Source organism: Otolemur garnettii, unplaced genomic scaffold (assembly GCF_000181295.1).
Source record: "Otolemur garnettii isolate 467f Iridium unplaced genomic scaffold, OtoGar3 scaffold00005, whole genome shotgun sequence".
Taxonomy (NCBI): Eukaryota; Metazoa; Chordata; class Mammalia; order Primates; family Galagidae; genus Otolemur; species Otolemur garnettii.
Window position 1 is genome coordinate 29,973,265 of NW_003852400.1, and position 26,130 is coordinate 29,999,394.

General features: G+C 34.7%; 1 protein-coding gene across 1 annotated transcript in view; it reads right to left on the reverse strand.

Moving 5' to 3' along the window:
* Nucleotides 1-7,283: 7,283 nt before the first annotated feature.
* Nucleotides 7,284-26,130, reverse strand: part of VWDE (von Willebrand factor D and EGF domains) — a gene marked incomplete at its 3' end in the record, with an annotated part of 85,195 nt that continues 66,348 nt past the window's right edge. Inside the window, 13 exon segments of the mRNA XM_023519458.1 lie at nt 7,284-7,372; nt 8,164-8,259; nt 8,972-9,067; nt 9,150-9,245; nt 12,296-12,391; nt 14,274-14,369; nt 14,904-14,999; nt 16,302-16,397; nt 16,480-16,575; nt 18,619-18,673; nt 18,676-19,178; nt 23,787-23,924; nt 25,694-25,913. Of these exon segments, the coding sequence (XP_023375226.1) occupies nt 7,284-7,372; nt 8,164-8,259; nt 8,972-9,067; nt 9,150-9,245; nt 12,296-12,391; nt 14,274-14,369; nt 14,904-14,999; nt 16,302-16,397; nt 16,480-16,575; nt 18,619-18,673; nt 18,676-19,178; nt 23,787-23,924; nt 25,694-25,913 (1,773 nt within the window).

A 26,130-nucleotide genomic window follows, 5' to 3' on the forward strand; every position in this document is an offset into this window, starting at 1 on the left:
ACATCCCTTCCCCCACACCTTGCCCTATACCTCTCTTTATCTGTGTCCTTTGTAACATCCTTTATATTAAATCAGTAAATATAAGTGTGTCTCTGCGTTCTGTGAGCAGCTCTAGCAAATCAATTAAACCTGAGAGGAGGAGGTTATGGGAACTTCTATTTATAGCCTGTCGGTCAAAAGCGCAGGTAAAACCACCTGGGGCCGTGATTGGCATCTGAAGAGGGGGCAGTCTTGGGGATGAAGCCTTTGGGATCTGGTGCCACTGCAGGTAGTGTCAGAATTGAAATGAGTTAATAGGACACTCAGGTGGTGTCCTCTGCAGAAATGATTGTGGGTGGGGAGAAATCTCCACACACGTCCTAGTAAGCGGAGGTCACAGAAATTGTCTGTGTTGATGGTCGTGCATGAGGGTATACTGGAAATAAACTGAGTTTGTTTTTCTTTTTTCTTTTATTAAATGATAGCTGTGTACATTAATGCAATCATGTGTACATTTGAATGCAAACAGTCTGAGTTTGTTTTTCTACTCATATGATTATAAGAGGTTTGACAACTAAGTTTATGAACTCATCCGAGAAAAATTTCTTTGAAGGGTGGACTGGGGCTGAGTTGGTGCATCACTTCACAAGGGGAGGACTTCAAAGGAGACCACAGGGACATCAGTAATGAGGTATGTAGCACTTTTCCCCGATGAGTTTAAGAACTTAATTGTCTGACCTTGTAATTTTATTCGAATGATGACTTACTTTATCTTACAGGTTAGATACAGTTTAGGAATATTCAATCTTCCTACAAAAAGAAAAAAATGACTTTTGTAAATTTTTGTAATTCAAGATGAGTCTGATCAAATTAAAAAAAGTGGTTCTGAAAGCCCAATTAACGGTCTGAAGTGAAATGTGACATAGTAGGGAAAAGGAAGCTTTATAAAGCCAGGTTACTTATAATTATTTGCAACTCTGAGACAAATCTTTTCAATTATATGTGCATTTCCTATTGACATTACCAAGAAATAGTCATCATTTCTCTGCCTTTGGCCAGGAATAGCACAGGCCAGAGCAATAGAAAAACTGGCTGGGAAAAACAGAGAAAACTCAATATGATGTTTACATGAGTGAAAAGTAATGGCTTTGATCTCTGAAATACAGTCAAAAGCAGTAAGAGGCAGACCTTGTAACATGTCTTATATCAGATTGCTGTTGGCCCCAGGTCTCCACTGCCCCTTTTTGTCTAAGGCTGGAAGCTACACTTTTCAGAATTTCCTTCTCTATGCAGTTCCGGGTGAGAGTTTGTCAATGTGAGGAATTTGCCTGGGAGTTGGAAGATGGAAATGAAAAGGGAGGCATTATTTTTCAGAGGTGTTTGTGGCTAGATGTTTGGATAGGTAAAAGATTCACAAGGGCTTTCCAACAGATTTTTGAGATTAATTCATTTTTCCTGAGACAGCTAATAGCTTTTGAAGATCCTCAAATGGTGCAGCATCTCCAGGAACACATCTGAAAAGGACTTGTTTGGGGCTTTATGCCGACTGCTCCCTCCTGCCCTCATCCATCAGCCCTGTAAGCTCCTAATGCTGCACTAAACACTGTATTTCTGAGAGATGTCAGTGGCTTCTATTATGTTTACTGACTCCTGGTGATGCAGACATAGTCACAATTAGAATAGAAAAATATTCAATTTATTAATATTTTGAATGGCTGGGATATCAGATGCATCATCTCAGTAGGTAAATATCAAACATCTCCAAGTCAAATATAGGTCACTTTGATATCTTCTCTGCTTTTCTCTACCAATGACAACTAGGACCACTATATCCTTTGTTGGTTTCTTCAGTCTTTAAAATATTTTTAAAATGATGTTTGAATAAGCTTCAAGAGATATCTTCAACTCTTTCTGAAACAAGCATTTCAGTTCTTAAGATATCGGCTTGAATCCTTGATGTGACTCAATGGCGTTTTATCTGCAGTAGGAAGAGGGAAATCAAGTGTCAGTGAATAGTAGAAAATCCTTTAACCCTACTCATTGTTTGCTGCCTCTGTTTCTCTAACACGATACACAAAGTTCTTTCAGTTTTGTTTGCTACATCACTTAGTACTGTTTTCCTAATATCTAACCAAGATCGGGTTTAAAAATCCAAGCAGTTGTAACTGAAATGGAGCTTGCATAGCACATGACCTCATGTTGGCAAAGGGTTAAATATATACATATTTTTTTTTAGAGACAGAGACTCACTTTGTCACCCTAGGTAGAGTGCTGTGGCATCACAGCTCACAGCAACCTCCAGCTCCTGGGCTTAGGCGATTCTCTTGCCTCAGCCTCCTGAGCAGCTAGGACTGCAGGCGCCCACCATAATACCCAGCTATTTTTTGTTGCAGTTTGGTTGGATCAGGTTCAAACATGCCACCCTCGGTATATGGGGTCAGTGCCCTACTCACTGAGCCACAGGTGCTGCCCGGCAAAAGGTTATATTAAGAAACATTCAAGCCCAAGAAAACTAATCAAGGTTTATTCTAATGTCCCTTAGACAAAGACATCAATATTCACAGTGCATCACCATTTCTCTCAAGTCTCATTCTCAATCATTTTCCTTCACCATCTCTCTCTATTCCTTTATTCAGTGTAATAAATAATTATAAATTCTTACCTAGTGCTTGCTATGTGCAATACGCTATTCTAGATACTTGACACGTATTGCTAAATTTAATCCTTATAATAACTGTATGCTTAAGTGCTATTATTAGCTCAATGTTGCAAACAAGGAAACTGAGGCTCAGAGGGTCACAGAGCCAGCAAGTGGCAGGGTCAAGGGTATGTGCACCCAGTAGCTAGTAGCAGGTTAGGATGCTGGCCAAAGATTTTTATCAACCTGTTCCCGTTAGTACCTCTTTCTTCCCTTGTTCATTTCTCCCTTTCTCTGTGTCTTTATCTCTAGCCACTAATTCTCTGTCTTTTCCAGTGACATTCTAGCAATCCAGTCAGTATCCTCCGTTGCTTTATTTCAGCCACTACCCCTCAAGAAGGTGGTGAGGAAAAGCCAGAGGGTGTTAATCCAGACTGAACTCTCTCCTTTGAGGAAGGTGGCAGGGGTGGGGAGCAGGAAATGAGGAATGTCTTAGAGAAGGTTCTGTGAGTATCCACAGATGGTGGCTACTTTTTTCCTGCTAAAGAAAAGTTTCTAGACCAGACATTTGCACTCAAATGTTTATAGTATCTCAATTCACAACAGCAAAGATGTAGAAACAACTTGAGTACCCATCAACCCATAAATGGATTAGTAAACTGTTGTATAGGTACATCACAGAATAGTATTCAGCCATAAAAAATGATATAGACTTTATATCTTTTGTAGTAACCTGGATGGAGTTGAAGAACATTTTCCTTAGTAAAGTATTTCAAGAATAAAAAAGTGGGCGGTGCATGTGGCTCAGTGGGTAAGGCGCCGGACCCATATACTGAGGGTGACAAGTTCAAACCTGGTCCCTGACAAACTGCAACAAAAAAATAGCTGGGCGTTGTAGTGGGCACCTGTAGTCCCAGCTACTCAGGAGGCTGAGGCAAGAGAATTGCCTAAGCCCAGGAGTTGGAGGTTACTGTGAGCTGTGTGATGCCATGGCACTCTACTGAGGACAATAAAATGAGACTGTTTCTACACACACGCACACACAAAAAGAATGGAAAAGCAAGCATCCCATATACTCAATACTAATTTGAAACTAATAGATGAACAACTACAGGCCCACATGAGATAAAAACTTAATTAAATTGAAAAAGAGGGGACAGGGGAAGGGGCAAGGGGACTCAGTAAGCTCCCACCTAATGGGTACAGTGTACAGGGATATGGAACATCTCCTGGGTGAAGGACACGACTACATGTCAGACTTTACCTTACAAATGCAAATCATGTGCCTTAATAGCAGGTATCCTTATATTAATCTGAAAGTAAAAAAATTGTTTTTCTTTTATAGTCTGTGTTTAGGAGTCAAAGAAATGTCAAAAACAAGTAAAATGGCACCAGTGATCGACAGAATAAAGTCTGAGTGAGAACTGGAGTTAAAGACACGGGAGTGCAGGTTATAATTCAGCAGGGCAGTGGTCCTCGGGCCTGTCTATCGCCCTTTTCCTTCTGACTTTCTGTTCTTTTTTTCCTTAGTGTACTCCAGATGCAGTCTCAGAAGCAACATTAATGAGAATAAAGATGATCTGCTATTGATTACACCAGGAAGGATTCAGATGGCAAATAAATACATAAAAATAAAATATAGAGAAGAAATCTAATTTAATACAGTCAAAGTGAAGTTGAAAAGCTTTGAAGGACATAAAGTTTTCTGTGCCATAAAAATCTCAAATAAAATTAAAATAGTATATATTTAGGGTGCCTTCAAACCCAGGAAAACTAAAGCATTTATTTTTATTTTTCTCATAAATATCTAGTCGAATAAGTACTCGAAAAATTTTGCTTTCTAGTTTCCAAGCATAGCCCTCAGGATCTTGTTATTTTTATAATGGGGCCATTATCCTTCCAGGATGGACACTAGCGCCAGGAGGAAAAACATTCATACATGCACTTTGCCTCTAAGTCAGACTGATCTACTATTAAGCTTCCAGAAGAAAGTTTATCATCATTTTTCAAATTATATTACTCCAGCAAACTTTGATATTCATGACCCTTAGGCCCTCTGAAGTGCTAAACAGTATATAGTTATTTTTATATTAAAACTCCCACAGATTAACTTTAAGAAATCCTTGAGAGGTCTGCTGCATTTGTGCAGTGTGTATGCAATCTTAGAGCTACCCCAGTATGTTTAGGAATTAGGCCTGAAAAAAATATCTTGGCTTGGTGGCATCTGTGGCTCAAAGAAGTAGGGTGCCAGCCTCATATACTGGAGGTGGAGGGTTCAAACCTGGCCCTAGCCAAAAACTTCAAAAAAAAAAAAACACCCAAAACAAAAAAACCTGGCTGCTGGTAGTTGAAAATTTAAGAGTAGAGACCAAACAAAAGGCAGTTAAATCTTACATGTGCGTGCAGAAATATGATCACTGAAAATTTTTAAGTAGATACAGTTAAACCTCTGTAAGTTGGCCACCCAAAGGCCTATAACAAACTGATCAACATACGTAGGTGGTCAAAATAGGCAACTAAGTCCATACTGATATGTACATGTGGTGTTTGTCTGGTCTAAGAACACTAGGTCATTTTACAGAGGTGGACAATGTAGGGAAGTGGTCAACCCCAGAGGGTGAGTCCACTGTATTCTACATCTATTCATTGTCCTGACAAGGAAGTGTAGGACAATTTCAGAAACGCTAAGAAAGCTTCTAGTCTTCCTTTCGGTCTTTAATTCTGAAATATTTATTATACAAACAAATCCTACATCTAACGATGTCAAGAGTTTGTATTACTTTCCCAGGAGTGGATTTTAAAAGGGTGCAAAGGAAGGGAAAGATATCCTACCAGGACACAGACAAGGCTTTTGTGGCACACGGCTCACTGAAAATGTTGAGGGCCACCCTCAAGTCAGTGAAGTCGTTAGTGATTCCTTCACGTAAATGTGGCAAGGTTTTTGAGACAGTTGAGAAGAGTCTTTTGATCAAAATATAAATTAGTGATGTCTTAATGTATATTATGGAATATTTCCTATTTCATGTCCTGTGTCAAAAAATACTACGTCACACTGGAGAGCTGTATCTACATATTGAAATTCCTTAAGTGCATATCTAAATTTTATATAATAAAACTACAATAACACTAAAATGGTATTATTTTTAGTTTTAGAGGAAAATAATAAAGGATTTTTTTAAATTTTGGAAATAAAATAAACCGTTAGTAGAAGTTAATTTACCAAGTCAAAGAGATATGCAGATGTCTAGTATTTATACTAATATCTAGTATTTATTTTCTCTTTAAATTTTAAAATACCTGTATTTTCTTTTCACATCTGGTTCCAGAATACTCAGGACGGCAAGAACACACATTGGGAAATACACAGCGGCCTCCATAAAGACACTTTTTGTCACAAATTGCTGCAATACACAAATTTTTACAATGATTGCCCTTTGATATGGAATGCTTGTGCCATATGCTGTTCCAGTGTCCAAAATTATTTGATTAGACACTAATGTAGTGATAATAATCTACTAATGAACCATTTATTTATAGATCTAATCTATGCATTTTCATCTTTCAGAACACACACATACATCAACAAATGAAATACTCCAAACTCAAACATTTTTCCCAATTCTACAAACATTAAAGGAAACAAAAATTTCATTGATTATCTTTAAAAGTACTTGAAGTATTATTTGTTTTTAGAGGAGTTCAAATCTATGACAGAAGATAATGTTTATAATTTGCTTTTTTAACAATTGGTAAAAATTTAAGAGGCAAATCAATACTGACCTAATGTATGGGAAAAACTGATTTTTTGTATTACCCTTTGACATTTAATGTGAAACAACTCTATTAGAAACTTGAAAGGTATTCCCACTGTCTGCACTAGACATTTCTTCCTTGAAATCTCTCTTAAGACAATTATAAAAACCTCTTTCTATCTCATTAGCTATCTACCTACCAATATTTATCATTTATCATTTACCTATAGAGAGACAACACAAAATACTTAATAATTCATAAATAACTAAAATGCTCAACATATGGAGAATGGTCAAGGAAATTATAGTATTTTACATTATGGAATTTAATATATTGCTTAGAATTATATTTTTAATGGAAATATACATTCTTTTAATATTGAGTGAAAAGAGCATACTAGAAAATTATGCATAATGTAGTTATTTTTCGTGGGGAAATACTGCTTCAATACTCACATTATAAATTTGTACAATTCAAGATTAAGATCTTTGATATAAATAAGGCATTGACAGAGTTTGTTTACATTAGGGCTGCTATATACAGTTCAGTAGGTTGTATAAAGCACCAGTCACATCACAGATATAATAGATCTGAATATTTATTTCCAGCAGATGGCAGTAACATATCTTGTCTAAGAAACATCATCACTGTATTAGTGACAGTTTCTTGATAGTTGGAAATAAAGCATTTTGAGGAAGAATGATTTTTTTTCCAATTCACATGAAAATGCCACAGAGTGCAAAACAAGGTGCATAGCCTCAGACACTCTCCTTCTACCATTTTTGGAGCATATTTGCACATTAACGTGCTTTTAATATTTTCTCATCATGCTCTCTCATGGCCCACATAGATCTCAGTCCAGAACAAGTAGCCCAAGTTGAGGTTGCTTAGCTCTCATTTCCTAGCATTTTATCACACATAACTTCCAATCAGAATTACTAATTTTTGAGCACACTTTTCTGATACAAATACTAGCATTTAATACTACTTTGATTTATTTTTCTAGGATAACAGATGTATAAGTTATAAATTACTAATCAAATAAGATCTAAGAGTCACAAAATTTATGTGCAAAATTTCTAATGAATGGAAACAAGTTTGAAACAAGTTGAAATGTGGGTAAAAGCACATGTTCATTATATAACTGTGTAACTTCAGTGTACAATACACTTGGCCATAAGATTTGAATTCATATAATTATGGATTATTTGAAAATATGTTGAGGGAATTAATTTTTCCCATTAAGTTAATGTTTGTTAATATTGTAACATGTTACTTCAAGTCTTCATAAAAATTTCAAAATTGCATAATATTTGATTTTCACCTGTACCCTGAAAATTCATCTGTGTAGAAATTTATTACTAAAACTGGATAGAAATTTACTAAAATACTAAAAAAGCATCAGAAATTAATTTTGCATGGTAAAATTGGGAGTAATTGCTTTTTAAATGTTTTTCCACATTTTCTAAAATTTTATGATAAACATGTATTTGTGTTATAATATGAAATGACATTTAAATTTCTGTATATTAACACTTTCTCTGGCTTGCCTGAGGGAACTTTATTTGTAACTCACAAGCCATAATTTAAGTCTTTATGTCACACAAAATATTAATATATTATATCACACTTTCATCTTTTAGATGATATAAAATTGACTTTAGTTTTCTCTTTATTTCTAAAAATCATTTTTAAAACATTAACAGAATTATTCCCATGTGGGTTTCTCCTTTTATTAGTGTAACAGATTCAGATTCAGAACATATAGTAGGAAAAAAATACTGTGGACTTACGCATTTGACACAGCACTCCTTCCCAGCCAGAAGGACAAAGGCATACGTTGGGAGCAACGCACTCACCGCCATTCTTACATTTCTGGAAGCAGATAGCTGCCAACAGCAATATAAACAAGTTAAATTTTTAGTTACCGGTCAAATCTTATCATAAACCAAAAAATTTTCATTAAGAAAAAAGAGAGAAACAGCTAAAAGTTAGTGATTAAAAGATCGTTTCCTTTAACATTTTATCAAGGGCATTGTCTAATGTCACTACATATTCTTGGAAAAAGTGCTTTTAATGGGTGCACAATGTCCCACTGTTTGATTTACCTTTTCCCCAGTTGTTGGACATTTACATTGCTTCTCATTTTTCACTTTAATCAAAACCTATAATAGCTGCTCATTTTAAATAATTTATAGAAAGGAAAAAAAAATGGGAAGATTTGCAGGTTGAAGGCTGCCACGGGTTCAGACACTGATCAGTGTGTAAGGCACGGGCGCCCCCTGTTGGAAAGGCCTGAACTGGTTGGTTTGAGGTGGTGACAAAAAAACCAGAAGTGGCCTTAAACATTCCCCTGACCCCAACTTCAGATCAGGAGATGTAAACCTTGTTATTTATCCTGGCAAGTGTAGTAGAAACACTGAAAAATCCAATACACTTCTGCCTACATGAAAGAACAAGTTCAGAGGACTTTGCATTTTACTGTTTCTATTTCCAAAAAGGTATCTTCCAAAGCAGAAATAAACGCTGGCTGTTTAAAATTCTGTTTCATGTTCCCAGGAAGGATGTTAAGCCTTAGCAGTTTAAAAGTATTACTCTTACGTGTTGTGCATCGTCTCCCACTCCAACCGGAAGGACAAGAGCAAATGTTTGGTCCCACGCATTTTCCTCCGTTCATGCACAGAGGATCACAGATGCCTTTGGGTAAAAACAGGAAATATTAGCAGCAGTTTTGTGTTTGCTTTACCTGCAGTTGGTAAACACATTTAGTGGTACTTACTTTTTTGGCATCTCCTGCCAGTGTATCCTTCACGACAGATGCACTCATTATTTCTCATACAGCGGCCACCATTCTTACAGGGAGGGTGACAGAAAGCTAAAAGAACACATGGCAGCAATCTGTGAATATTCTATATTCAATTATTACACCTCATATATCACATCATGTGCTTGTTATTTATGGGGACGTAAGGCAGAGGAATGTGCTATTTAAATAAAAGATCACTGCTGCAAGTCATTAAAACTGTCTCCATCATAAAATAGAATGCTTACAGCTATAGGCTGCTAGTGGGTTAGCACAACTTGAAATGTATTGGTGAACTGTTCATAACAAATTGAGTCTTCAGTATTGCAGTGCATATATTAGGACCCTTATCTTATGTTTCACTGTACAAGGAAATAAAGTGTGAAATGATCTGGACAAAATCAAGAAAATAAGTTAAATCCCGGCTCTAAATAAAAATGTACCTGTTCTTATGGAAATTAGAAAAATCTCATCAGTTCATGATAAGACATTTAAAATATACTTTTAATTTAACTTTTGAATACCTATTGATGTCGAGAGGGCAGAGCTTTATATGTGCTATAGTCCTGTGAATGTCTGGTGAAACATCTTTTTAATAATAGGTCCTTGGCTTTGTTAGGAATACTGGTTAGATAATTTCAAATACTTTACTAGTATGAAATTCAAGGTGAATATTTATTTTTTGTAAGAGGATTATTCTTGCTTTATGCTTCCTCCAGATATGGACGTTTAAAGGTAGACTTTGCAAAATACATAGGCAAACCTGTATGGAAAATTTTAAATTCAATGTCTCCTTAAGAGATAATGAAATAGATTTCAGTCTGTATTTTACAAATGAATCTTGAATTAACTGGCATTTGTAACAGGGCTGTTGTGGATTGGCTCTCAATTTGAATTAGATCCATTTTTAATAGCTGCTTTTTTACTTCCAAACACTGTGAGAAAAATTCCACTGAATTCAAATAGACTTTTAAATGGAAATAATGTAGCACTTTAAGTATAAAAACAATATCACTGACTGCTCTTAGCAAATGCATAATTTCTACGATTTTAGGCTGATATTTTTCTGGTTCATGGTTGAGTCCACCATTCATTCTCTGGCACTTTATTGGTACTTTTTATCAGGGGAGAAATGCTCTTACATTTTCTCTTCCTTGTGTTTTATAAATTTAAGATTATTTCTACTTACTAAGAAAATATATATTCTCTCCATTACAATAACACCATAGAAAATGCATATAAGAAATTTAAAGCTAAAAAAACCTCCATTAAATTATTCATGAAAATGTGAATAATTATTTACAAAGAATTGAATGTAGAGATAAATACTATATTTGTATTAAAAAGCACATATAATTAAAGTTACACACAAATACACACACAGATAACATAAAACTTAGGTTTGGCTATGTGCACTCATAATCCTACATTAGGAAGAGAATCCTACGTTAGACAAAATCCACACTGCGTGTGGATTTATGAGAATCTATAGGCCTCCCATGGCTTCCTATCAAAACCCAAAGTTAGCCAAGTAATTGGGGCTCAACTTTCTTGTGGAATTCAAGAGGTTAAAGACACTGGAAGGTATGTTTAAACATCTCTTCAGTCATATATTTAAGCTTTGTTTGTTAATAGAGTAGTTTAAGAGTTTTGTGATGTTTCTAGCTCAGTTCTGTCTTCCCCATTTGAAATTCTATAGTGAGCACAATACACGTTCCTTATATTTACTTTCAACTATATTCTGCCTGATTTCCCTTAATCACTTTCACTATGTGTGCAATCTTCCCTTCCCACCATTTGAGCTCACAAGGGGGTGTGACGTGTTAAGAATTACACCTCACAGCAAGTACCACACTTGAAAGCCAGGAACTCTGAGACCTGGAGACTTTAAATTGTCAAAGTCCATGCCAGCTAGGGAAGTGTAGCGAACTAGCCAATTCCAAAACCTGATCTCTTCCCACTAATATCTTGTGTTTTCTGGGCTCTTAGAACATGACATGTGTTCACTAAACATTTTTAGTTCAATTCAATAATTCAGACATTGCCTTGTTTATCCAGTTGGCAAATACATATTTGAGGGAAGAATTTTTTTTTTTACTATACCTTACATCTACTTTAGGTAGCATATCAGACACCCATAACTACACCTATACTTCTTCTGCATGGATTTACCTATAATCTTCTAGTTTTAAGATTTGAGTTTACTTAGTATTTACTTCTTTCCATTTTGAAAACTGGTTCCTTAAAGGAAATCTGAATAAGAGGAACCCACTCCCTATGCTGATATATCCTGTGTTAGAGTGATGAGTTTCACTCAAACTGCTTCAGTTTCATCCTAAGAATCGTAGTCAACATCCAAATTAAAGAAAAAAAAAAAAAAAAAAAAACCCCAGAACTGTAAATCAGTGTATCAGGCCAAGAAAAATACAGATTTTAGGAATTAGATTATGGAGATATTCTGACATGTTCAATACTAAAAATCTACTCTATATTTTGTATAAGCTAAAAAAAAATGAAGATGCAGAAAATGCACTTTGAATTTTATATATTGGCACCAATTTATACCTACACTCCCACCCTCAAGACATTCCCATTATTCTGAAAAATACCTGTAACATTAACTATGAAGAAAGGTGATAAAATAATGGGCCGCAAAGGGGGGAAATGATGCATCTTTATGTCCCATGTCATCTCTCATAGTGCTATGCTTAAGTGACTTCATAAATATTAGATTAAAGAGAGAAAATGGGATAATACTGGACAGTAGATTCCTCATAAATCTAACATTTGTACTATGAGGTAAAAATAAAAATGACACCATTTTATTATAATAGATTGCAAGACAATTTTGCTTATTTATTTCACATCTTGATCCCACAAAACTGAGCAGCTAAGCACCACGGCTGTGAGCCTAATGTACGTTGAATACATATAATCATTTTACATAACGACTTTGATGTATTTGTATGAACTGGTCATTTGATGTGCACATCCTCAACATCACAACAATGGAAGAAAAAATAAATAGCATCTTCCCTTCTGAAACTTGTCTTGTGTGTACTCAGAGCACAGTTGATGTGTAACTCCACTCGCCCTTTTAATTCACAAAGAAAGATAATTACCATTCTGACACTGTGCACCAAAGAATCCATTTGGACAGAGACAAGTGTTTGGCTTATTACAGAAACCACCATTGAGGCATACAGGGTCACACAAAGCTGGCGAACAGCAGGAGGGAAAGAGACCATAAAAGTTTTATTATTTAAAAAATGAAAGCTGCACAGACATACAAACTGGGGCACAATGAAATATTTTATTTTTACTGCAAGTAAAACCCATAATGTATAATTAATTAGACTTTCCCAAACATAAGAGGGATGAAATAACTGGATAATTGCTTTGAAAGCGTGTTCATTAAGTTTACAAATAATACCAAGCTGAGGATTTGGAAGCTATGATTAGAATTCAGGATGCCTTCAGTAAGCTGAAAGGGATGATTACAAGTTAAGAGAAGACGAGTCAGCAGTGTGAACAGGATGGTCTGTCATCTGTTCAACTACATGTGTTCATGAACAACCCTTTATCTCCTTCCCAATTAAAATAGGAACAGGGCCCTCAAGTCCTAGAACACTTCAAAGTATTCATGGTGTTTTGAGCCTTTGCCTTTGTTTTGCTTTTAAAGCTACTTCTAATTCCATTTTTCACCATTGATTTTACCCATTTACCAAAGTCTACTACCAATCCTGTGTTCATCCCAAGTCTACTTCCAGAATTAATTAATTTCTATTTTCTCTGTTTCTGAGGAACTGTGCTTCAGTTACATGACTGGCATCACAGTCTTTTTTATAATAATTGCATCCCATATCTTCATCAGTAACAATATGCTACTTGAAATTAGGGCAGAAATCAAACTGGCCTGTTTCCCTTTGCATCATGCTCTACACATTGTTAACCAGCTATAAATGTTGAGTTAAATTTTCATTGAGAAAAGTCATTACACTACTTATCATAATGAATAGATTAAACATAGATAATTGGAAACATTGCTGTCAAAGCAGCCATTCTGATACTGTGATAAATTACTGGAATAACATGATAGGTGTCCACTTGACTCAGAATTGCTTAGGTGTTTAATGAAATAGAATGTCTGTGTTGAGATCAAATACTTAAAACTAAACCTAGAAGATGGAACACAAGTATTTTTCTCTCCATCATAAGGTAGGCGGATGAGGGAAGTATTAAGGCAAAAAAGAAGTACCAGATAAAATAACAGGAAAGCTCTAAGACACGGTATGGCTTAATATAAAAAGAAAAAGAATGAAGATGAAAGTTTTTTTTCTTTTTAAACAAATAACATACAAATTTATTAACTATAATTCTTAGATTACACGTTAGATCTCCAGGCTTATTCACCTTATATAGCTGCAAATTTATAACCTTTGACCTATATCTTCCAATTTCTTCCTTCCTATTGTCCCTGGTAACTACTGTTTTATTTTCTATCTCTGTGAATTTGACTTTTTATTTTATTTATTTTTTTCCTTTTATTAAGTCATATACACATAGATCATGAATACATTTATGCATTTGTGGGGTACAATGTGTTTTTTTTTTTTTACAATTTGGAGTGCTTACATCAAACTAATTAATATAGCTTTCACCCTTGTTTACTTAATTATTATACTTGATCTTAGCCAAAAGGCCGAGAAGTGATACTTAATTATTGTGTCGAGACATTTATATTCTATACTTGATAGATTTGACTTGTGCCCTTGCAATAGGCTCCATAGGTGTGGTCCCACTGTTTAACGGAAGAAAAAGTATCCAATGTATGCAATACTTTTATGAAACCAATTTATAATGACTCACACTTTCCTATGAAAAATAGATCATAACTATAGCCCAGGATGAAGGAGAGAAGTGGAGGGGGATGGAAGGGGAGAGGGGAAGATGAAAGAATTTTAAAAGTCTGTCTGAAAAAATAACTTCTTAGCTGTCTTGTGTGTCATTTTTATGTTTCTTAGGTACAAGTGTTCAAGACATTAGCTCATTTTAAATTTACATTAATTGATATTTCATTGACAATATTTCTGATTTTACCTGTACCACAGGTGGGTCCATACCACCCGGGTTTGCACTGGCAGACATCTGGGGTAAGACATGCACCTCCATTTTCACAGTACTTGTTACAAACCACTATCGCAGGATATACATAGAAGAAAAGCAAATTAGCCTGGAATGCTCCTATTTTTGTTATTACCTAGCTAGCTCGTCACTCCCAGTCACATCTGCTAATGAACAGTCAGAGAGAAATATAAAACATACTTTACACTTTGCACTTTGATCACATTCAATTATTTTTTGGCCAATAGAAATGGGAAAAGTAGAAAGCCATTCAGCTGAGTGGTAAATAAGAATTGGCTGTTTTGGAAAATTACTAGTTACTGATGAAAGCAATCATATACAAAAATGAGAAATTTATACACAATTTAACAAATTTGAACTCCAATTATCTTAAAGAAAGATCATGGATAGCCTCACAGGGACTTCTGAGGACAAACTTGTTTATGTTAGTACTGGCCACCGTGGTTGTTCCCAGTGCAATGCAAGATGCTATCATTATTATCAATCTTGAATGTGTGTTCCTTAATCATTTCATACAGCATCAAATCCATTGACTATTCAAAGGAGAAGTTTCATTACATCAGACAGCAAGGGAGCTTTGCTTACTTGTTTCACACCTTGGTCCCACAAGACCGTAAGGACAAGTGCAGAGATTTCCAGCCATGCACATGCCACCATGTTGACAAGGTGGGTTACAGTGTTCTGCTGTGGACACAGAGGATGTCATTAAATCAGCTTTTAATTAAGAAAACTTTCAGTTTATATTTATGAAGCCCAGCCACAGCAAAATCTTATTCTGAGAACAATTGGTAATGAACTCAGTTCTCTTTTACTATGAAATTTAGTTCTGTGGGATAGACTATATGAATTCACATTCTTCTGAAAACACTCACAAATCATCAGCATGTTTTTCCTTTTGAAACTTGTGGCTGGCTCAGCACCTGTAGCTCAGTAGCAAGGGTGTCAGCCACATACACCAAAGCTGGCAGGTTTGAACCCAGCCCAGGCCTGCCAAACAACAATGAGAACTAGAACCAACAAATAGCTGCGTGTTGTAGCAGGTGCCTGGAGTCCCTGCTACTTGGGAGGCTGAGGCCAAGAGAGAGTCGCCTGAGCCCAAGTGTTTGAGGTTGCTGTGAGCTGTGATGGCACAGCACTCTACCCAGGGTGACATAGTGAGACTCTGTCTCAAAACAAACAAAAAAAAACCCTTGTGGCTAACTCATGGAAACATGACTGTAGACTTCTTCAGAAAAATGGGACTTGAACATATGTATTCCTGCCCTAAAAATAAAATATTTCTGGATTTTCATAGTAAATTTTATATGCAATTGATGTTGAATGCTTCAGTTAGCTCACTATAAATTCACTTTAATGTGTTAATTTGTAGCTTTCCTACTCGTGACAGCATTTACTATGACTGTCAGTTTACTCATAACGCTATGTACCATCGATGAAAGTATATTCTCTTAAAATGGTATTTTAAAAATAGCAAATTTATTTCTGTAAAATATCACCCACCTTCAGAAATGCCATTTAATAACTCTCTACGTAACAAAAACTAGAACCAAAGCAATGAAATTTTATGGCTATGAATGTATTTTTAAAAATCATTTTTAAAGATTTTTCTTATTACCTTATACTTTAATTATTCAACATTTAACACCTCCTTGGAACTATGTTTGATAAATAATTCAACAAGTAAATGCCTTTTGCTTGAATAGAGATATGGTACCTTATAGCTAAATCTCAAAAGAAAAAAAAAAGAATTGAAAGATAATTTTACTAACAACAAATAAACTATTGCTCTTTGGATCTCCAATTTCAGAAATTTAAGTTCTTTAAATCCTCAAATTATTTTTAATGAGTATTAAAAAACTTAGACTACTAAATCAGCATTAATAAATATGTATTAGCATATACACAGTAAAACTGAGTTATATTCTTAAATAATTTTAATGAAAATTATCATAGTTTAGCCCTAGTAGTTGACTTTTATATCACCTTCATCACAGGCTGCTCCACCGTGTCCTGGAGGACATTCACAAATGTTAGGTTTAATACATTTTCCATGGTTTTTGCAATCAGGGTGACATACAGCTGTATAAAATAAAGCCCAGGTTTTAGACATATCAATTACTAAATAAAATTCCTTATGCCAACTAATGAATGATATACTTACCAGTTTGGCAGTTAGAACCGATGTAACCAGGTTTACACTTGCATATGTTTGGGGCAACACACTCCCCATTTTTTCCACATGGGTGTCTACAAATAGCTGAAAAACCCAGGAAAAAAAGTCTGAATTGTTGAGAATATATATATATATATCACATAGACCATTATAATAAAAGTAAAATTCCCTGAAATTTTAATGTTTAGATACTGTTATTAAATAACCACCACTATATTCACCAATTAAATATTATTGTTTTGTTTTTCTTTTATTTTTAAAATGACTGAGGAAAATAATTAATAGGTTAAAAACGAGGTACCCATGTATTACTTCCAGAGCAGAACTTGATGCTGGAGATAGCTGCTAGATGTACTTGAAATTGCAGTCCTTTTTCATAAGGCAATGAAATTTCAGATAGTAATCTGAAATGTTGGTGAATGACAGGGATAATCAGAATTCCAATAAGCAAGGTGCCCAGAATACATCACAAGCTAACAGTTTGTATTCTTGAGACTTCTCTAACTACCTGATATATTCTATTTGGCATTAACACTTCCTGAGGTAATGGAAATGATGAGGTTGTTTTATTTAATAAATAAATAAATAATACTAATAAGGAGTTTATTATAAATGTGTAGGTGTTGATTTTTTTTTATTTTTTTCAACTAGATAATACCAAGGACACTAGAATATGCCAATAGCTCTCTTTTTAAAGCTTGGATTCAAACAAACCAAAACACAAACAAAACAGCAATAACAAAACAATAATACAAAAAGAGCTTCTATGTTGTCAGTGCCAAAAACTTAATTTGCATCAGAGAAAACAATGCTAATAATTGTGAAAAGATAGAAAGAATACTTTTTTTTTTTAACCTCATAATATAATGCTTAGTTTTAGGGACTAAGTGTCCATAAAGATGTCTTAAAATTCATCTTTTCACGTTCTCTCAAACGTATGTCTTTTATATAACATAGTCTAAGAATGACACTGTAAATCCTCATTAGCAAGAAATCTATCTGCTTGACTCTACTCTGAGTTTGAACCTTGGATGTAAGAAGCAGGTTGTTAGATGTCGTCCAGCTTTTCTGCCTGAAGAATGAATGTCCTACATAAAATAGTGGATGCAATCTATCCATTATCCAAGGCAGTAACTTCAGCGTCCTATAGATATTGTTAAAGTTATTTACACATTTATTGAAACTTTTAGACTGGATTTTTACTATTGCTCTGTGTGAGGATACATATCTTCCAGTAAACTACATTTTCGACTTTTCAAAAAAAAGAGCACTTTAAAAAATTAAGATAATATGCAACTTGTTTTAATCAAGGACTACAGAGAAACCAAGCTTATGCAAAGAAGCATGTATGTCCGAATCCGTCATTTGGAGTGCTACGTGCCCACTGTGAGCTGAAAGGAACCCAGAAGAGCATGTTAATCAGACTTATATTCACATCTTCATTTTATCTCCTTAGCTGCTAAATGGTGGGAATATCATTCAGCCCTCCAAAACTCTTCTTTCTCATCTGTGAGGTAGGAAAAATAACCCCCAACATGTGGAGTTCACGTGCATTATATGACACAATTGATACAAAATGTTCCTACAGACCCTGGAACACAGTAGGTACTAAAATGTATTTATAATAAATATTTGATAGTTATGATATTACATTATTTTAAAAAATGACTCAGAAAACTCACTTTGGTGTTTTTAAAATGTGATTAGAATACAATATACATAAATGACAAAGTAAATAAATGGAAATAAGTGAAATCAGTAAAATAAATAGATATTAGTAAATAGAAAAATATAAGAAAAAGAAGTTAACTGATGACTCCATATGGAACCTCAGAGTCAAAGTATTCTATAATAGGCATTCTCTTATTTGACGATGCAAATGTTACTTTTTTTCATTATTATTATTATTGCTCACTATTTTGTTGCAGCAATCATCTGATTTCTTTTCTGAATGTATTTATCTTCATTCTTCTTTATGAGGTTTTTGTTTCTAGTCCTTATCTTAAACATTATGATTGTTATTTAAAATAAATAGATAGATACTAGTAAATAGAAATTCATGTCTTCTAAATTCTTAAACTTGAACTAGATAGTTTTGTTTGTATCTTCTGAAGAGGGTAATACTACCTCTGCAATTGATACCATCTCCATAATACCCAAAGGGGCAGCGTCCACATTTGAAGGGTGACCCTCTGTGGTTGGTACACAGGAAACTCCAAGGAAACAAGGAGATTCAGAACAAGCTGATATTTTGGTTGATTCAAACTTTTCTGGCAAAATAGTGATTGTTTCAGTAACCACTGATGCATGCTCATCTTTATACTGTATGTAACCTGGGGAAGTTTTATACTTATACCCTCCTGTCTCTGTTTGAATGGCGCTGTGGACAACATCCTTCACTTCACCATGGGAGGTACTTGGGTTAATGCTTAAAGAACTACTGTTCTTCGTAGGAACTTCCATCTCATCCAGATTGAGATTTACACTGAGATTACGATTCACGTGTTCAAAACCTGGTTTCTGATGGGAAATAGCCTTCTTTGAATTATCCGTTTGAGTTGTAACTGATTTCAGTGACAAGCTGGAGATGTCAGTTGTGTTCAAGAACTTCTCAATAGTAGCAGGTCTGTGGGTAAAGCCTGTATCAGTTGGTGAGTGCTCTGTCAATGGTGGCTGAAAATGTATGTCTAAACAGCCAAAAAGGAAATAGAAATGTTAATCAATAACATTCATTAATATTCTGTTCTAGCCACAATATTTAGTAGTTAAGTAACTCATTCCTTCACTTGGTGTCTACAGCATGTTTAACCATATACCAGGAACCTTGCAGTAATAAGATGCCATGACATCGCTTGATCTATTTGGATGCACAAGTTAACATATGATGTTAAATAGTATAAAAGGTAAGGAACAATAATTAATAATTTTATTATGATTTAGAAATAGCCAATAAATATTTATTAATACATTAGCCTAAAAGCAAAGGAAACCATGGCTGTTGTTCTTGAACAACTCAGAGTATTGCAAAGATCTATGTGAGCAACTCATTATGACAATCTCTGACGCTACAAAATGACAGCTATGACAACTATGAAATGAAGCCTACAGGAACATAGGAGCATGAGGAAGTAATTTTGCCTATAAGGAAGAAGACAAGAGCTAAAGCCTAAATAAAAGTTGGTGAGCTGTATAAGTGCCACTTTACATGACAGACAAAGAACTGTGCTCTAATAATTTTACCAACATGACAAAATGAGATTTTATCTCCCCATCTTTCTTCTTTGGTCAACTAGGAATTAAAACATTTTTGGTTGTCATTTTTTTTTTAAGGGGAGACCATAACCACAGTTTATTTCTACCTTCCAAGTTACTTTATTCTCTAATAATGCTTTTTATTTCTTTAGCATGAAAACTCTAATAAACATTAGAGTATGGGCATATTGAAGCAGTGTTTATTTATGGTTTGATTTACACAGTCTTTTATGCACAATGCTTCCCAAAACTTTATAGTATGAAAACAGAGAAAGCCAAGCCAAATCAACTCAAAACCAGAAGAAAACAAACCAAAAACAATGACAAATAATCCTTATTATAGTTGGTAACAAGGGAAGCAAAAGATTTTTGAAAAATTTGAGGACATCTGAAAACAAAAAGCACAGTAATTCAGACTAATAGAGAAAGAAGAGCACACCAAATATAGCCCAAAACATAAATATGGAGAAAAAAGGTTAAGTACAAGTTAGTGTTAACACACCAAAGGGCCCTGGACCAGCAATCTTCCAGGGAACTGCTCTGTCTTACAAGGGACTGCTCTTTCCAGCCTCAAACTGCTTTAAGGGAACCATCTCCTCAGGAGAGGTTTTTGTTTTTAGGATTGGAGAAAGAAGTAAAGAAGAACTGAAACCTCTGATTATAAAAATTACAATAGAAAAAAGGAAAGAGGGAGCATATGCTAGCGCATGAATAGCAGGAGAGTACAATTTTTTCTTTTGAAGTGTAATGACTTTGGTGTTCCTATGAGAATATGTATATGGGATATCGAAAAAAGTAGAGAATACAAGAATAACAAAGGTGTATTTGCCTTCCAGATACTAAAATGCACTTGAAAGCCATACAATCAAAGCAAATATTTTTCTAAAATATAAGCCAGAGGATTCAATAAATTAGTAAGAAAATATAATTGCTGATAAAATTTATTTTGTCAATAATATTTTATCTATACAACTTATATATAAATAAAATTTATTTTAAATTGCCTTATAGCAGTGGTTCTCAAACTTCCTAACGCTGCAATGTATTTTCATTGTTAAGAAGGGGTCACAACCCACAGGTTGAGAACTGCTGCATTATATGATCTTTAGATGATCTTTCTAAGAAACAAAAATCTGAGGAATAAGTGTGTTGATCTCCTGGGAAATAAATGGGAAGTATCACTTGTCATAATTTTCACTATGATTATTACTTACCAAAGGCTTTCCTGTTTGTTGGCTCACCATGCCTCTCACTCTGTTTGGCATTCATATCATCCTCTTCCTTAATTACACTTTTATCAGACCTTGTGAGAAGCACTGTTTGTGTAGCAAATCCATTTAAAAAGTCTGCTTCAACTGTAAGTACATGACAAACTAATCAGGGTAAAAATGGTACAAAACCAAAGCATTGTGAATAATAACATGCGATACAAGTGCCACTTGGATTGGACTCTGCAAATTAGATTAAAAAACTAGCTTTAGTGCCATCTCTTCAGCAAACTTTCCTGGTATGAACCGACTTGTGTCTTCTCTCCAACACACAACAAATTCACACACTGAAGTCCTGGCCCTAACTGTGATTGCATCTAGGGATGGAGTCTTCAAGGAGGTGATAAAGATTACGTGAAGTCATAAGAGCAGCACCCCAACTCCCCAGGATTAGAGACTTTATAAGAAGAGGAAGAGACACTGAGAGGACACAGAGAGGCCCGACCCAGAGAGGCAGCTGTCTGCAAGCCAGAAGAGAGGTCTCTCCAGAAACCAACCCTGTTCTCACCTAGGACCTTGAACTTCTAGGCTTTAGAACTGTGTGAAAATAAATTTCTGTTGTTTAAGCCACCCAGTCTGTGACATTCTGTTACAGCAACCCTTGCTAATACACCTCTCTTCAGGAACGTTTACCCACCCAGCCGATTTCGTCCATCTGGGTTTCTCACACAGGACTTTGGCCTTCATGCTATTAATTCTTATGTGTTTTTTTTTCCCCTCACTCATTACCAATAACCTCAAGAAGATGAACTCAGCTTTATTTACTTTTATATTTATCAATTCTGGTTCCCACCATAAAATTAAGTAAATGCCACCAGCAACCAATTCCTTTGTATTAATAGGAGGTATCTTCCCACAATACACAAGTGATTGACAATGTTAAGAAACATATTAGTCACTCATGTACAGTGGGATTTGATTCAACTTACTTCCCTCTTAAGTGCCATTTGACAAAGGTTTTATTGACAGAATGGGCCTCCTTTTTTTTGAATAGAAATATTTTAGATCACTTCAGTGCAAAATGTGGAAGGTGTGACTATTAGGAACGGGATACTGAGGGGAAAGTGTGAGTCACTGAAACAGAAGGAAATTACCCTTCCCATCCTTCCAGGTGTTACGCCTGACGTCCAGGGCTGGGAAGTCCCCTGAATTTGAAGCACAAGGTGATAGTGCATCATATATATCTCTTTCATCAAAATAGGGTCCTAATCACTTAATTATGCCAAAGATATGAATCATCGACACTGTATTCTATGACATTTTTCTCGTTTAATCTTGTAAAATGTTGAAGTCCATCAATTCCTTTTATCCACTTTCTTCTAAATCTAAGTGTTCTTTCTGGACAACTCCATGCTCTGACTGATGACCTTAAGAGTTCTGTCTTTAACAAACCCTCCTTCCCGAGCTCCACATGGTTATTCTAGTTTTTATCTATCAAAACTGAAATTGTTATCATTCCCTTCCAAAACAATTTCTTCTTTCTATATGTTGTATGTGTGTTTTGGTAAGTCTGGGCTCCTGTACCAAATACAAAGAAAAAAAAATACAAAATACAAAATGCAAAAAAAAAATTAATTTTTTTCCCATTCCAGAGACTAAGAAGTACAAGATCAAGGTCCCAGCGAATTCAGTTTTTGGTGAAGGTTATCTTACTACCTTACAGATGGCCACTCTCTTGGTAAGTCCTCACATGGCACAGAGAGAGAGAGAGAGAGAGAGAGAGAGAGAGATATCTGGGCCTACTCATATAAAGACACTAATTCTATTGGATCTGGGTTCGACCCTTAAGACCTCATTTAACCTTAATTACATTCTTGTTCCAAATCTCCAGATACAGTCACAATTGGAGAGTTGGGACTTCAATATATGAATTTGGGGTAGGCGGACAAAGTTTAGTCCATAGCAATGTAAATGCCCATTTGACACATATATTATCTAAAATCAAACTCCATATCTTTGCCTACCATATTAATTCCGAGCACTGACCAAGTACTATCAACCTGCCTTTTTTTAAAATTTCTTTCTTCATTGTCACCTCATCTTAGGTTGGTCTATTTTTATGCTTTTTTTCTGTATATTTGACACACACTTACAGTCTTATCTTTTTACCTTCAGACTTACACAGTTCCTTACCCATAGTGGTCCACACTATAACTTAAACAAAGTCCTCAAATATAACCTTTATCATGTTTCTTTCTTACTTTAAAACTCTAAGGGACTTTCCAGGCTTTTCAGTGGTCTCACTGCTGGCTCCCTCTCCAGCTTCAGTTCTTGTAGCAGCTCCTCTGACACAGTGAACTCTTCATGAGGCCCACAGAGTGCTGTGATGTTACTTGCCTCTGTACCTTAGCTCATGCTATTCCTTCTGCCTGGAGGGCCTTTCTCTCTCTTGATCTGATATATGAGATTCAGCTCTCACATATCTAGTATAATGTAGACACTTCCATTTTAACATTTTTTGTTGTTCTTCCAGGTAGACATAAATCTCTGTGTAGTATTCCTACTAGTCCCTCCAGGCACTTCTATCAAAAGACAGAGAACACCTTATTGTACTATGTGATGACTAGACATATTCCCTGCTATTATATACTCCAAATAACTTATTAATTTGAAGAACATGTTTTATTTATTTTTGCATTCTCTGTAGCTAGTTCAGTTGTGTGATCCTTAATACATATAGAATGAATAAGTGCATAAAAACAGAAAGGAAGTGTGTGATTTTAATTAATTAAATGCAGCAAAAAACATCTCATAGCAGAAAGTAGGAACATATACCATGACATATTTTTCCATCACCATAAAATCCTTTTGGACATGAACCACAGTGATAGGAGCCAAAGGTATTCAGGCACTCCACTCCTACAAAGCAAGGCTTAGATTCACACTCATCAGTATCTTCCTGGCAATTTTGGCCTAGACAAAATATAGATCAAGTTCAAATTAATTTAATTTGAAAGACATCATTTGATTTCTCATTATGTAACTTCTACTCTTTATGTGTAGTTTCCTTACTCCAAAAGAACTATCATGCATTATGGTGAAAAAAGTATGGTTTTTAAAAAAATTTACTATGTAATCAAATAGAAAGTCATTAATTAGCTTTTATATAATACTAAACCAGACCCTTCAAGTATATAAGATTTTTCTTATAGATAAAATGACATAAGAATTCCATTAATATTGAAGAAAAAAGTATGCAATGTATTCAGTACTTTTGTGAAACCAATTTATATTTACTCACACTTTCTTATATAAGATAGATCACAACTAAAGCCCAGGATGAAGTAGAGAAATGGAATGGGAAGGGGGGGGAGGGTAAACGGTGGGACCACACATATGGAGCATATTGAAAGGGTACAAGTCAAATCTATCAAGTATAGAACATAAATGTCTTAACACAATAATCAAGTAAATGAGGTGAAAGGTATGTTAATTAGTTTGATGTAAGCACTCCAAATTCTATAAAAAACAACACATTGTACCCCACATATGCACAAATGTATTCAGGATCTATGTGTATATGACTTAATAAAAGGAAAAAAAAGAATTCCATTCATAAGGAAGGCAGAAGTTATCATTTTATAAAAGTAATTTGTACTTTGCTTAAAGATGCAATGATTTTTTTAAAAAAATTATTAAGAATGATTTCCTGCATAGATTAAGGACAAATTGTTTAATCCAATCATTGAATTGACTCTGAAAATTCAAGAAAATTTTACGATGTGTTAGGAAAGTCAGCCTTTCCTCAAAAATTTTTGAGATATGTTGGTGCCCTTTGAAATGCTTAATAACGTATTCAAATGAGTGACTTCACAGTTGCATCTGGATACTAGCCCTTATCAGAATGAAATTCATGAAGCAATCAACATTTGAATTTTTTTCAAATACAGTTTACAGCACAGTACCAAATGATAAAATTTTGGTTTTAAAATGCTGAAAAAAATCAGAAGACATATAAATGTTCTGCTTAGTTCTACTGCAATGTTAAAATAGGCATCTTCAAGAAAATATCAGTGACACATATCTACTTACTTAATATTTACATTTAGTTAAAAATATTGGTATTTGAGTTTTTAAAAAGCCTCAGGAAATTAAAAGTTGATAGTTATACTTAGTTCTGGAATCAGACATTTTAGGATAATTAATGAGTTAGTGAATATGCTAACATTTCTTTTAATTTCAACTCTATACCATATTTCTAAGTATTTCAAATTATATATGGAAACAACACACTGTATCTCATGATAGTACTAATGTGCACAAATATCATTTAGTAAAAAAAAGAAAAATAATAATAATATTTCTTTTGAGTGATAATTTTTTTTGTAATTTCCATGGCATAATGTCCTTATTTCATACTATATTTTAATAATAATAAATTTAAATATATGTCTACCTACCAAATATAGGTAGCTTATTTGCTTTGAAGGTTCCTACATTGCTATTACAATTATAAAAACTGGCCAAATTTCAATATTATATTTAAGTAACTGACAATTAACAAAACAAGAGATATTGATAGAACATATATTTGTAATAACTTTAACTATAATTTTAAAAATGTGTATTAAAATTTTCAGTACCCTATATTTGCTCGAGTAATCTATACTTGAGTGTTTAAAGCAGCTTTCCTCTCTAATTGGTTCATGTTCTAATTAAGTTCATGTTGGATGGCATCTTACCTTTGAGCTCAGGTGGACAATCACAGGAATAACTGTGAAAACCTCTAATACATCTGCCAAGGCCACAGGGGTTTGATTGGCACCCACTGGCATCCACTTCACAAAGACTGCCTTGGAAGCCAGGCAAGCAGACACACAGGTACATTCCATTCCCTGGAGGAAATTTTATATCAGACACACATGATCCACCATTTAAGCAATCACAAGACTTCACAGTCACCTACCAAAAAACAAAAAAAGGTAAATGCTTTATTTTTCAACAAAATTGTGTTTAGTTTAAGCCCTAAAATAATGTCATGCATGTATGGTAACTTATAACTAAATCACACATATTAACAACACATTTAATATAGAATGATATTCAAAAATAGTTTAAAAAGGCAGTTATGCCCACTCTCAAGAGCATAGTCACAGTATGAATGCTAGGGATAACATTT